The 13,925-nt window shown below is 42.9% G+C and overlaps 1 protein-coding gene across 2 annotated transcripts in view; it reads left to right on the forward strand.

Annotated features, from left to right (window-relative positions):
• The first annotated feature begins 3,580 nt into the window (after window positions 1-3,580).
• Sugt1 (SGT1 assembly cochaperone of MIS12 kinetochore complex) overlaps window positions 3,581-13,925 on the forward strand; it is a 42,589-nt gene continuing 32,244 nt past the window's right edge. Inside the window, exons 1-6 of one of the 2 annotated variants that reach the window (XM_076545445.1) lie at window positions 3,581-3,708; window positions 3,970-4,088; window positions 4,177-4,234; window positions 11,442-11,532; window positions 13,165-13,234; window positions 13,803-13,873. In XM_076545445.1, the coding sequence (XP_076401560.1) occupies window positions 4,051-4,088; window positions 4,177-4,234; window positions 11,442-11,532; window positions 13,165-13,234; window positions 13,803-13,873 (328 nt within the window). In that variant the 5' untranslated portion in view covers window positions 3,581-3,708; window positions 3,970-4,050. Of the gene's footprint in view, window positions 3,709-3,916; window positions 4,089-4,176; window positions 4,235-11,441; window positions 11,533-13,164; window positions 13,235-13,802; window positions 13,874-13,925 lie in introns of those variants that run through there. The other variant, XM_076545444.1, reaches the window with a different exon arrangement.

The following is a 13,925-nucleotide window of genomic DNA, read 5'->3' on the forward strand; positions in this document are numbered from 1 at the left end:
TTTGTATCTTTTTTTTTTTTTTTTTTTTTTTTTTTTTTTTTTTTTTTTGGTTTTTCGAGACAGGGTTTCTCTGTGTAGCTTTGCGCCTTTCCTGGAGCTCACTTGGTAGCCCAGGCTGGCCTCGAACTCACAGAGATCCGCCTGCCTCTGCCTCCCGAGTGCTGGGATTAAAGGCGTGCGCCACCAACGCCCGGCGCATTTTTGTATCTTTAATTGTTTATTATTAAATCATGTAAAAGTTCTCAATATTTCTGTTTTCAAGCAAGTGTTTCTTGTCTTTGTTTCTTTTGCTTTGGACACAAGGCCTCCTTGGACCACACTGTGCTGCCCTGGAACTAGTGATCATCCTGCCTCCGACTCCTGAGTGCAGGCACATGCCACCTTACCTGTCACGTGTTCTCACACTGTGCGCACGTCTATGCGCATGCCTGAGCAGGAGCACAGAGGGGAGAGCAGCTTTGGGGGAGTTGGTTCTTTTCTTCCACCATGGGCTTCTGGGTTGAATCCAGGCCTGCAGTGTTTTTACCCACTGAGCCAGCACACTGGCCCTGGTAAATGTTTCTTAAAAGAATGCACACACACACACACACACACACACACTCATACACAGTTACTAGTATGTACAGTGGTACCAGATGACCCGATGTTTCTTGAGACTCCAGGTCAAAGTTGCAGGAGGCTATCTTTCCTTCAGCTATGCCATAGGACAGTTTCTAGACATCACACAATAGAATACCAGTGATGGAGTCCATTAATATTAAGGTGGCAGAGGAGCAGTTGAGCAAGAGAATGTGCTGATAACAAATCTATTCCAAATAATGGCAATCATCCATTAGGTTATGACCTCTGTTTCATGACCTAGGCACCTCTTTTGCTGTTTAGGTTTTGTCAATTTGACAAAAAACTAGAGTCACCTGGGAAGAAGGACCCTCACCAGAGACAATGCCTCTATCAGCTTGATTGGTGTGGGAGGGCTCAGCCCTCTGTGGGTGGTGCCACTCCTAGGCAGGTGGTCCTGGGATGTACACAGCACCAGTTGGTGATGCAAGACTTGTTAGATCTTTTATAAGGGTTTTCACATAGTAGGTGTGATGGTCCAAAAACCTGTAATCCCAGTGCTGTGGGGACAGAGAGGCAGGAAGATCAGCAATTAAGGGTCCTCCTCAGCTGTATGGTGAGTCTGAGGCCACCTTGTGTTAAATGAGACCCTGTCTTTAGAAAGCCAAAGAAAAAAATTTCTTGTGTGTGAGGCTGGGGCTCTAAGTATACCTTAGAAAATGGTTGGCTGCACGTGCAGGAGGGTCCCCAGATACACTGTACTACTGCTCCCAGCTTTTACATGGGTTCCGAGGATCTGAATTCAGGTCACCAGGCTTACATGGCAAGCAGTTATTTTCACTGAACCATCTCATCAGCCCTGAAACAAGGGTTTGTTACTAGAAACTTGGTCAATTAATTGCTAAACTTGGAAAAAGAAAAATTCAGGAAAACAATCTCTAATATGGTATACCCCTACTCTCTCAGGGGGTAACTTACTAATTTTCACACATCAGCACCCATTTGTGTGTGTGCTGGTCTTGGGGAGCAAACTCAGTTTTCCAGGCTTGTGTAACACATGCTTTTACGTGCTAAGCCACCTCACCAGACTCTAACCTAAATCTTTTAAATTGGGTTAGTAGAGTTTTTCACTGCATAGAAAGACAGCAGTTGATCTGTGCTACTATAACAAATATACTTAAGATTGGGTCATTTATTAGGTACAGTTTTTAGAGTCTAGAAAATTCTAAATGAGTGTGCTGGCAGGTCTGGCACTTCTGTTTCCAAGAAGATGCCTTGAATTTTGAACAGAACAATAAAATTGCCATTGAATTTAAGGGGAAATGATCTTTTCAGTGTCACTGGATTAGTTCGTATCTGTATGGAGGAGAAAATGTTTTGACTTTTCCCCTATGTCATACTTTCATAAAAGTTGTCAAAGTATATGGCCTGACTTAAATGTGGAGAGTGAACGAGCTAACAGAAAATATTTCCATAGCCTTTGAATAGGCAGTCTTACATACGACACAAAAGAACTAATTATAAATTGTTAACATTAAACTTGTTTCAGATAGTAAGAGAATGAGATGACAACTGGCACAAGGTATCTGCAACAAATGTATCCGAGAAATAATTCACATTCAACCATACAGACAACTGTAAACTGAAGAAAACCAACATTTGCTTTAAAGATGTTTACGCAAAAGACAATTCTCATCTTTACACATCTGCTCTTCTATAGTTTAGTGTCTGCTGGGCACACATAAACTTAGAACAACTTCCAACCAAAACATCCAAACTGAAACCCTCTACCTTCCCTTACAATCTGCTCAGCTTCAGTTTTTCAGTTCAACTGTATCTTTTCACCAATTAACTCCATCCAGAAACCTGCACCTCTTTCAGTTTAGCGGCCAGCTGGCGGCTGTTCTGCCTCAGTCTTTCACATCTTCTTCTCCATTCTGACAACAGTGGATTCAGGTTCCTTTCTTTGACCTATTATCTATCAACACTTTTCTTTTCCCCTCACAACATCCATTCACAATACAGATGGGATATGCCTACAGTTTGCAAATTTGTAACACTTTAATAACTAATTATTCCATATCTCTATCTCTTGATGACCTGGCACATCCTTAATCCGTGTGCCCTTCTGTTTCTCCAATTTGAATATGGGCTCACGTTTCCTTGTATTTTCAAACGACTCCCCACCCCCCAGTGACTTATTGTTTCCAGCTGCATGGGGTGAGTGGTGGGTGGGGTTTTGTGTTTTGCTTTTTTTTTTTTTTTTTTTTTTTTTTTACACAAAGTGGAATTGCCCAGGATAGACTGCCCAGAAGGCAAGCATGGCAAGATAAAAGTTTGGCTTTTTTCAGCTAGAACTCAGAAAAGTGGGCGTTTAACAGTGAAGATAATGTAAGCAAAAGCTTGAACAGTGACTTCTTTTTGTTCATTGACTCTCGTATCTCCACACTGAGGTCTTACATCAGGTTTAAGGAAGCCATCGACCACCTCTTCATTTTGTAAATAAAATGACTCCCGGAGCATATTAACAGCTCTTGAATCAAGTTTGATCTGTAGTGTGGGTGCGGCGGATACTTGAATTCTGTTAACTTGCTCTGCGGAGCCTCCAACTCCCACGCCTTCCCGTTGCCCATTCCCACTCGGTCTCCAAGAACTCGCAGGAAGCTTCCCGGCTCTAAGGACGGCGAGAGTGGGAGGGGAGGGAGGCCTGGCCGGGTTCGTTAGAGCACCGGGCACCGCTAAGACACTCGAGGCCAACTTCCATCCACTCGGTGCCTTCAAAACCGGCTTTTCTTGGTTTGGGAGGCCGAGCAGGAAGGAAGCCCGGGGTGTGGAGAGCCGGGATCTGGCGGCGCCTCCGGAAAACCCCCATGCTCCGCGCCGGCAGAGCGACTTCCGGCGAGCCAGCCCGTCGGAGTTCCCCGGCTCCACCGCCGTGCGAACTCACGCGCCGCGCCGGGCTCTGCAGCCGGAAAAGACCTGGCAGCCGCCGATGACGTCATGCACAGCTCGGCCGCCCGCCCGCCCGCCCGCGGTAGCCATGATGAAAACCCGAGAAAACGGAGCTTAGCGTGGCACGCCGTAACAGACCCGCGGACTCTCCCGACGGACCCCAGGGCCTTACAGCGGGGCTTTGAGACCCTACGACAGGTCCCGCGGGCCGTGGGGGGAACCCCACGGGCGGACGGGCGGGCGGGCGGCGGGCGGCGGGGCGGAGGCCTCGTGGCCACGCCCCCGGGGCGGGGACTTGGGGCGCGTCACCGGTAGGGGCGGGGCCGGAGAGAGTTCCCTCCTCTTTCCCAGCGGGCCCCGCGCCCACCTGCCCGCCCTTGGCTTCCTTTTCCGCGGCCGCATGCTGCGCGGCTGCTGATTGGCTACCGGGGACGGAAGCTCTGTTTGGTGTTTCTTCAGAAGTTTCCCCCTCCTGGGCGGCGGCAGAGCTGGTAACCAAGGTAGGAAACGCTCGGGCCGAAGCTTTAGTGGCTCTTAGGGATGGCGGCAGCTGCAGCAGGACCTGCAACGTCCCAGCGGTGCGTGTTTTTCTCCACCTTTGCTGTTTGTCTTACTGTTCTTTTCCTTGGTTCGTGAGCCCTGCTGAAGTCGTTGTTTTCCTGGCAGGTTTTTCCAGAGCTTCTCAGATGCTCTGATCGACGAAGACCCCCAGGCGGCGTTAGAGGTGAGTGAGCTCATTTCTGCTCCGTTCGCCCTGGGACTGTTGGCTTCCTACAGACCCCGCGTCTTCCCAGCGTTACCTTCGTGGGACCAAAGCTACGGTTTTCAGCGTGTCCCAGTCCGAATATTAAGATCCCGCGACCCGTTTCTTTGTCCCCTAGTGACCCATTTGCCACAGATCTTGCCCTTCCACTCCTCAGACTTAGGCACCCCACAGCTCCTGGTAGGGGCACCTCCCTCCGATTTATTCCTTGGACTCATAGTTGCCATCTGTGGTTGGCCTGAAACGACTTATTTTAATGGCGTTTATGATCAAGGAAAAGGCGAAAATAACGGCTTAATGTACCATTTTTTTAGCTTGATAGTTGTGGTTGCCCTTATTATATGCCAGGTGCTGTTAAATGCCCTTAGTTGACTAAGTTTACTAAAGAACATTTTCCCTCTTGTGCCTGAAACTTTACAGACGACTGTGCTTGTCCTTCACACAGTTGTTTATAAAAACGCGTTTATATTTCTAGGCTGGCCTCAAACTTTGGGTCCCGTGAGTGCTTGGGATGCACCACTAATCCCTGCCTAAGTTTTTAATATTGTATGAATTGCCTTTGGGCTATTTCAGGTGAAGTCTAGGACAAACTATCTTTGTATGGATGTTGCTTAGGAGCACTGGCTGGACTGGAGAGAATCATTAGCACATACCAAGTATGGTAGGTGGCCCAGGCCCTGTAAACCCAGTAGTCAGGAGGTGAATGCATGAGGGTCAGAAATTCAAGGTCATCCTCAGCGAGCGACCTAGTGAGTTGAGGCTAACCTTGGATTTGTGAAACCCTGCCTGACACTTCAGAGAATCACGCTGGAAGAAGGAAACATTTTTTTATAACCTGAGCATTAGAGAAACCACTTTTCAAGAGGCTAGCAGACTAGTAGAGCTACAATGTTGCTTGAATGTTTCAAGCTTGGTTTCGAATTGTTAGGTCCACCGAGAGATCATCAGGTCAAACAGATAGTTACATTCCCTAACAGGGGAGTAGCAAACTGGGTGGTGGTGGTGCATGCCTTTGATCCCAGCATTTGGGAGGGAGAGGCAGGAAAGAGAGGTGTCTGTGAGTTCAAGGCCAGCCTAGGGTGTGAGTTCCAGTACAATCAGGGCTATGCAGAGAAAACCTGTCTGGAAAAACAAAACCAAACAAAGAAAGCAAAGCATTAGTGACTTTGAGATTACAACTGGAAGCAAATTTTTTTTTTCCCAAAGGAAATAAAGGCAAAATGGAGGATATAGGGAGTACTGAGAAAGGAGGAAATGAATAATTATTGAATGTTTATTGAGAGCTGGGTACAGATCTAGGCTGCCCCCAAAGCCCTAGGAACATTGGCAGATGCTGCTCCTTCCAATGTATTTCATATAATACTCTATAACCCCAGTGGCTACCACGCATTCTGGACTTAATATATTCATTTTTTTTTCTGTTTGAATGAAAATGAGAGCAGTAAAGAAATCAAAATAGCTGCTCTGTGGGTGAAAAGGGAAAAAGTTTATTCCAAACTGCCGAGGCAAAGCGGCGGGGGGAGATATCTCCTGGTTATATGGGAATGGGTACTTGGGAGGAAAGGAGCCTGTGAGCTGGGTTGGGGCTTGTGCCTAGGGAGTGAGGGAGCCTAGACATGCTAATAGGCACCACAGTTGTATGTTAATGGAAGAGCCATGTGTCCCTTTTGCCAGAGATGAGAATGACTCCTTTTAGCAAGTAGGAACTATCTTCAAGCCTCTGAGGGAATGCTAGCTTTTGTCTAAATGCCAGACTGTGGGGAAAGGAATTTCTTGGGGGACCTGACACTGTTTCTGGTCAATTTTTGTTTTACTGTATTAATGATAGGGTAGCCAGAATGACAGTTTTAAAATATAAGTTGGATCATGTCACCTTTCTACTAAAACTTTCCATGACCTTCCATGATCACACTGAAGGTCCAAACTCCTTATAATGGCCTGCAGGGTCCCTGGTGAGGTGGCCATCTTGGAGCTTCTTTTTTCTCTATAGAGCTACATTGTTGCAAGTGCTTCTATGCATTGTTGCAAGTATATTTTCCCCAAATATACTTGACCTATATTTCCTTTTACTTGGGAACACTTATTTCTTTAGATTTCACCTGAAGTGAACGCTGCTCCAAGGAACTAGCTTTTCTGTGTAAATCTAAATCAGCCATGAAAGCAGTCGAAAGACAGCAGGAGTTTGTGTATCTTGATTATTTCTGTGTTCTCAGTGTAACACTTGGTCCTTAGGATGGGCAAGCTCTCTTGCATGGTTCTTGCAACACTTGCTGATGGCATTAGCTACATTTTATCCAGTAGGGAGTTGAAGTAAAGAGTCAAAAGGTTAACTTGCTCAAAGCCAAAAAGCTTGGAAGCAACAGGTATCTGGTTTCGAGGGATCAAGGTCATCTACCGGAAGGGGGGGGGCAGGGACTGGAGATATGTGATATACCAACTAGTCGCTGAGTTGGAAGTAGCTCTGTTGAGAACACAGCTGAGATTGATAAACATGTAGTGGTAATCAGTTCTGATGTTTTTCTCTCCAGCAGTGCTAAATGGTTTTAAATGGATTGATGTTCTTGTTTCTGTGCTTAGAACTTAGCTAGGTGACTGGGGAAAGAGGAGGGACCAGATTGAGACCTACACAGAGGTTCTTTGAACCTTAAGTAGCATTTTAAAAGGGCTTAAAATTTTAAAATCTTGAAAATTTACTAAGAGCTAGTCTTAATTAAAAAAATTTTTTTGGGGGGGGCGCCTTGCTGGGGTTTGAACCTAGGTCCTCATGCATGGTAAATGCGTGTTCTAACTAAGCCTCCTCTTACAGCCCGTTTAAAAAGTCTTATTTGTTTATTGAGGCAGGGTTTCGAATATCCCAAACTAGCTTCAACTTGTATGTAGCTGAGGATGACCTTGAACTTCTGACTCCCATACATCCTGGAATTACAGGCCTGTATCACCTTTTCCAGTTTTATGTTGTGTTAGGAATCAAAATCAGGGCTTCATGTATGCTAGGCAAGCAGTCTACCAACTGAGCTACAGCCTCAACCCATCCAAAATTTTAATTTTAATGTCTTACATCCCCCCTCCCCATTATTGTGCTGGTTAGTGGGATACTTCTCACTGTGGTTTTTGCTTGCTTGTTTCTTTTTCTTTGTGGTTATGGGATTAATGCTATTCAAGTGCTCTACCACTGAACCCACATAACTCAACTTTAGGCAAGTGTATTTTTGGACATGCTTACAATATTTTTGCTTAGGTCTGCACTAATTAATAGCCTTTTGCTGCTCTGATTCAAGTGTTGGCACTGAAGACATTGCCTCTTCAGGTGCTTCTCTTCACTACCATGCTTCTCTAAATTTTTCAAAGACAGTAGTGCACGAAAAGCATGCCATAAGATAGATATAGTTAAGACCACAGATCATTATCTTAACTTGTTTCAGACTTTATTGTAATTTGTTTATTCAAAAAAACAGGTTTTATCCACTTGTAAATTTGTCATTCTTTTAAACTGTGTGTGTGTGTGTGTGTGTGTGTGTGTGTATGTGTGTTTTAACTTTAGAGAAGTGTGTTTTAATACAGAGAAGCCCAGGTTGACCTGAACTCATTATGTAGTTAAGGATGATTTTGAACTAAAGATCCTCCTGCCTCTGCTTTTCTAGTGTTGGGATGATAGTCTTACAGTCATATACCACCATGCCTATTTTTATGTAATGTTGGGGATTAAAAGAGGCTTCTGTCATAGAGACTCACAATCTGCAGAGAGTGGGAGACTCGAGCATTCAGTCCTAAGTGAGATACCTTTATTCCTCCTTTCTGAAAGGCTCAGGATAGGGATCTAAAGGAAAAGGATGCCAAAAGATAGGCCAGAGGTGATGACTCCAGGGAAACCGTGCCTTCCGGACACAGCACGTAAGAACTCAGACTGAAGCAGCATGCACAAGACATACAGGGTCTAAGAGGGGACAAAAAGGAGCAAAAGGGTTTTGTATTCAGTAGAGAAGCACTCTGCCTACTGAGCCACATTTATAGAAAAAAAAGTCGATATTAAAAATATTTTTCCTTCAACCTGCTGTCTGGTTTATGTCTTATATGTTTTAAAAATACTTTGTGAATTTGATCTTGACATCAATATGATCTGTAATAACTTTTTTGGTCATAGTATTCCTCCCCAACCCCTCTGTTGGCATTTTGAGACAAGATCTCTATGTAAGCTCTGGCTGTCTTGGAATTCTCTATATAGAGCAGGCTTGGTGTGGAGCTCAGAGATACCTACCTCTGCCTCTGTACCAGGATTAAAGGCGTGTGCCACTATACCCAGCTCATTTACTACTTTCAAAATTGTTTTAAAAATTAGGTACAAGATTTTCTTTCTTTCTTTCTCGCTCTCTTTCTTTCTTTTGGTTTTTCAAGACAGGGTTAATAGTCCTGGCTGTCCTGGACTCACTTTGTAGACCAGGCTGGCCTCCAACTCACTGAGCTCCACCTGCCTCTGCCTCCCAAGTGCTGAGATTAAAGACGTGCACCATCACTGCCCAGCACAAGCTTTCCTTAACTTAGGGATTTCAAAAAATACAGGTGAGATGGTGAGAGAAGCTTGGAGTACAGTGAGCTGGGAGGCGCCTTCTGTTTTGTGTCAGTTCTATTCTGGGACTTGACAGGCCTGGATTTGAATCTAGTCTCTGGTACAGTTTTGTCACTAAGGAAGTAAGAGAATGAATTTTCTGTGTCCCTCTGGAAAGAGAACACTCTAGTTCAGTGGTTCTCAGCCTTCCCAATGATGGGACCCTTTAATATAGTTCCTCATGTTGTGGTGACCCCCAAGCATAAAATCTTTTTTGTTGCTACTTCATAACTGTAGTTTTGCTGTTGTTATGAATTTTGATGTAGATACCTGCTTTCCGATGGTCTTAGCTGACTCTTGTGAAAGAGTCATTTGACCCCCCAGGGGGTTGCGACCCACAGGTTGAGAACTGCTGTCCTAGTCAGATGAAGCAATAGATTTGAGGGGCGCCTAGTCAATTATTGTGGTTGGACATGAGCTGAGGGAAGAGCAATACAGTGCTAGAGATATGGGGATGTAGGGAGTCCTGTCAAGAAGAACTTTTTAGAAGGACCTAGAGTTTTGCTTGGCATCAGTTGGAAAGCTTTGTGCAGAGACACAGTAAAGGGTTTGATGTTACTGGTTGGATTAGATACTTTTCAGTACTTTTGAAGTCGTTGAATATAGGTATATTTTGGTGGTTTTCTTGTTGTTTAATTTTTTTTTCAGACAAGGTCTCATGTAAACCAAGCTGGTCTGGAACTTGCTGTGTAGCTGAGGAGGACTTTGAACTCCCAATTGTGCCTCTGCCTCATCAGTGCTGGGACAACAGGCATATGCCACCACATCCAGTTTTGTAGGTGCCAAGGGTTGAATCCCAAGACTTCGTGTTTGCTGAACAGCACTCTACCAATCAGGCTATCACCCATCCTGGTTTTAGGTCTATTTTGATTCCTGGTATACATTGGTTTGGGGAATCAGTAGATTTGAAAAAAAAAAAAGTCACCGGTGAGTGGCTATTTAAATACATCTTTTATAAAAACTAGTGTGTGGGTGCATTGAGCAGAGAATCAGTCTTTTTGTCTGCACTTGGCATTGGCCTTGTTGCCATGTGATGTTTTCTTGCATTGTTAATGGTCCAACTACTGTGTGACTACTGTGACTACCCAGGGCAGTGAAGATTTTCATCTCTCTAATGCTAACTCTTAATCAGTTATCATGGGATTTTATCTGGGCTTTGAGCAGAATGTTGTAATCTATTTTGGTTTTCTGGAATTGATAGGGAAGGCCAGTCGTATGTATATTTAACTCATTCTGTTAACTTCCATGAACTCTAAATTTAACTTCTAAGGGTTTTTTTGTTTGTTGTTTTGTTTTGTTTTTAATTTTCTCTGTTTCCGCCGAGCGCGTGTGTGTGTGTGTGTGTGTGTGTGTGTGTGTGTGTGTGTGTGTAAGGGTGAGATTTTAGCTCTGAGCTCTGACCTCTCGGCTTTCTCTTTTGCATTGTTTCTGTGTTTCTTATTTAATAAGACGGTTGGTTACATCTATATATGTGTGTGTGTGTGTGTGTGTGTGTGTGTGTGTGTGTGTGTGTGTGTGTGTAAGGGTGAGATTTTAGCTCTGAGCTCTGACCTCTCGGCTTTCTCTTTTGCATTGTTTCTGTGTTTCTTATTTAATAAGACGGTTGGTTACATCTATATATGTGTGTGTGTGTGTGTGTGTGTGTGTGTGTGTGTGTGTGTGTGTGTGTAAGGGTGAGATTTTAGCTCTGAGCTCTGACCTCTCGGCTTTCTCTTTTGCATTGTTTCTGTGTTTCTTATTTAATAAGACGGTTGGTTACATCTATATATGTGTGTGTGTGTGTGTGTGTGTGTGTGTGTGTGTGTGTGTGTGTGTGTAAGGGTGAGATTTTAGCTCTGAGCTCTGACCTCTCGGCTTTCTCTTTTGCATTGTTTCTGTGTTTCTTATTTAATAAGACGGTTGGTTACATCTATATATGTGTGTGTGTGTGTGTGTGTGTGTGTGTGTAAGGGTGAGATTTTAGCTCTGAGCTCTGACCTCTCGGCTTTCTCTTTTGCATTGTTTCTGTGTTTCTTATTTAATAAGACGGTTGGTTACATCTATATGTGTGTGTGTGTGTGTGTGTGTGTGTGTTTGTGTTTTCCTGAGACAGGGTTTCTCTGTGTAACATCCCTCGCTGTCCTGGAACTCACTCTGTAGACCAGGCTAGCCTCAGACTCACAGAGATCCACCTGCCTCTGCCTCTCCAGTCCTGAGATTAAAGGTGTGTGCCACCACCGCCTTGCTTTGTTTTCTTTTTTTTTAAGTTGGATAGCTTTACATTTTCTAGGCACCTCAAATTCTACATGGTATTTGGGCTTTCTTCAAATGAGGAGGAATTCTGAACTGGTCTATTTATATCAGCTGAGCTTTTGGAATAAATGAGATGATAATAATTGCCGTTTATTGAGATCTTAATGTGGGAAATAGTGATCCTTTTACAGTGACAAGCTCTAAGTTTGTTTCCTTCTTATTTTTCTCTAACTAGCTTGTGTTCACGGGTTATTTGATTTTAAGTTATGCTTCAGTTACAATCTGATGACTTTACACATTATTTACTGACCTTCCACGTGTTTGTATTTGTAGGAGCTGACTAAGGCTTTGGAACAGAATCCAGATGATGCACAGTATTACTGTCAGAGAGCTTATTGTCACATTCTTCTTGGGAGATATCGTGGTAATGTTTCTTACAAACTATTTTGTCATTTTGTAGTTTACTTACAAATTTGTCCAAGTTGGAATGTTGGAATGGAGTCTCTGTGGATGTGTCACTGTGTGCCTGTGCTCACATTTGCGTATGTGTGTGGAAGCCAGAGGATAACCTTGGGTGCACTCAGGAATGCTGTCCATCTCTTTGAAGACAGGATGTTTCATTGGCCTGGAGCTCACCAATTAGGCTAGACTGCTAGCCAGTGAGCCTCCAAGGATTATAAGTGACCACACCTGGAGTTCTTATGTGGGGTGCTGCTGGGGATTGAACTTAGGTCTTTGTGTTTGCAAATAAAGGCTTTCCTTGCTGAGCCATCTCCTCAGCACCATCTTTGAGGATTTTTAAGATGATTTTTCATGGGAGAAACCTGCTGAGTAACATTGATTTAACAGTTATGCATATCTTTTCTTCAGTGGGCAGAGGATTTATAGAGATGTCATTCATTGTGAGTGTATTCACTGGTGTATACTACTTCATTTATTAACACACTATTTATTCCTTGTGTTAGTAATTTTTAATAAAAATGTATTTCTGAGTTGTGTCACTTTAATATATTGAGTGTGTGTGTTAGTGGGGCAAGCATTCAGTGCCTTGAGTTACGTAAATGTTGTTAATGAGAAAGAGAGATGAGCTTTGGAACACAGCTTCATTTACTGATGACAGATGAGCTTTAAGGAAAAAAGCTAAAGGGGGCTGGAAAGAAGCCTCAGCAGTTAAAATCTCTTTACAACTGTTGGTAACTCCAGCTCCAGTGGCCCTGATACTCTCTTCTGGACTCCCTGGGTTCTGCACTCTAGTGGACAGACAGGCATACACACAATTTCATAATACATTTTTTTTTTAAAGAAGGAAGCTAAATATTAGACCACAAGGAAGATATGAAAGTAATACATAGCTGAAAGTTTTCCTGTGTCCCACTCAGTCCTCAGCCACTCAGACCCAAGTAAACACACAGAGGTTTATATTATTTTTAAACTATGGCCATGGCAGGCTTCTCGCTAGCTAGTGAGATCTTAAAGTAACCCATTTCTATAAATCCATACTTTGCCACATGACTTGTGGCTTACCAGTATCTTACATCTTGCTTCTCCTGGTGGTGGCTAGCAGTGTCTCCTCTTCTCTGTCTTTCTCCTCCCACTCTAGTTAGAATGTCCCACCTAACCTTATTCTGCCTCACCATTGGCCAAACAGCTTTATTTATCAACCAGTCAGAGCAACACATATTCACAGCATACAGAACGACATCATCCTACTTACATCTTATCTTAAGATTAGTTTCTCCTTATTTAAAACTATTCGTCTTTCACCAATTGAAGAGGTTAAAAGTGAAATACTGATATATTTGTTTTACATTATTTATTTTATGTGTGTCTGTGTATGCCAGCTTGTATATGCCAAAGTACACATTGAGGGCAGAGGACAACTTGGAGTCCATTCTCATTCTGCCATGTGAGTTCTTGGCACTGAATTTAGATTGTCAAGTTTGATGACAAGTATTCTTTCTGCTGAACCATTGTGCTGGCCCTGATTCACGTTTTTGTACAGTATATGCTGGATCTGTAAATATCTGACTAAATAACCTTACCTTTTTATATATAGATGGTATTGCTGATGTAAAGAAGTCTCTTGAACTCAATCCAAATAATCCTACTGCTTTCCTGAGGAAAGGGTATGTAATTAACGCATGGGTTTGGACTATAGCTAGTAGGTGTGGATTTGTTGAGTCAATTTGTTATAAGCTATTTATATATGTTGTAACCATACAACACTAACTTATGTAACTATGTTAACTGAAGAATGAGATAATGTATGGTTTTAAAGTAATGATGACTAAAGTAACTGCAAAGTGTGACTGGAACTGATGGATGTTCTCTGTCAGCAAAGCTAGATGCCACATGGAGTAATAAACAAAAACTTGTCTGTTTTGTTTGTATGTAAGCAGTGCTTATTTTCATAAGCATGACTTAGTTAACTGAGAAACTAATTCTTTTATATAATTGTTTTGAAATTGATATATTTGTACAATTAAAATCAGATTCTTCAACTGAGTATTAAAACTGAGTTTTATGACCATTGCACTAGATATTATAGTATCTAAAATAATCCTTCTGGCTTATTAGCATACACTTGAAATTCTCTTTCAGCATATGAAAGTAAAAACTGTCTTTATTTAGAAAGAAGGCTATTTTGCATGATTCATGTGTGTGTATTAATTTGTCTTTAATGTTCTCATACAGGATGTGTGAATACCATGAAAAAGACTATGCTTCTGCTTTAGACACTTTTGCAGAAGGACAGAAATTAGATAGTAAGTATCAGAATTACATTTTCAGAAATGAATATCCTTTTTGGATCTTAAA

Source organism: Peromyscus maniculatus, chromosome 9 (assembly GCF_049852395.1).
Source record: "Peromyscus maniculatus bairdii isolate BWxNUB_F1_BW_parent chromosome 9, HU_Pman_BW_mat_3.1, whole genome shotgun sequence".
NCBI lineage: Eukaryota > Metazoa > Chordata > Mammalia > Rodentia > Cricetidae > Peromyscus > Peromyscus maniculatus.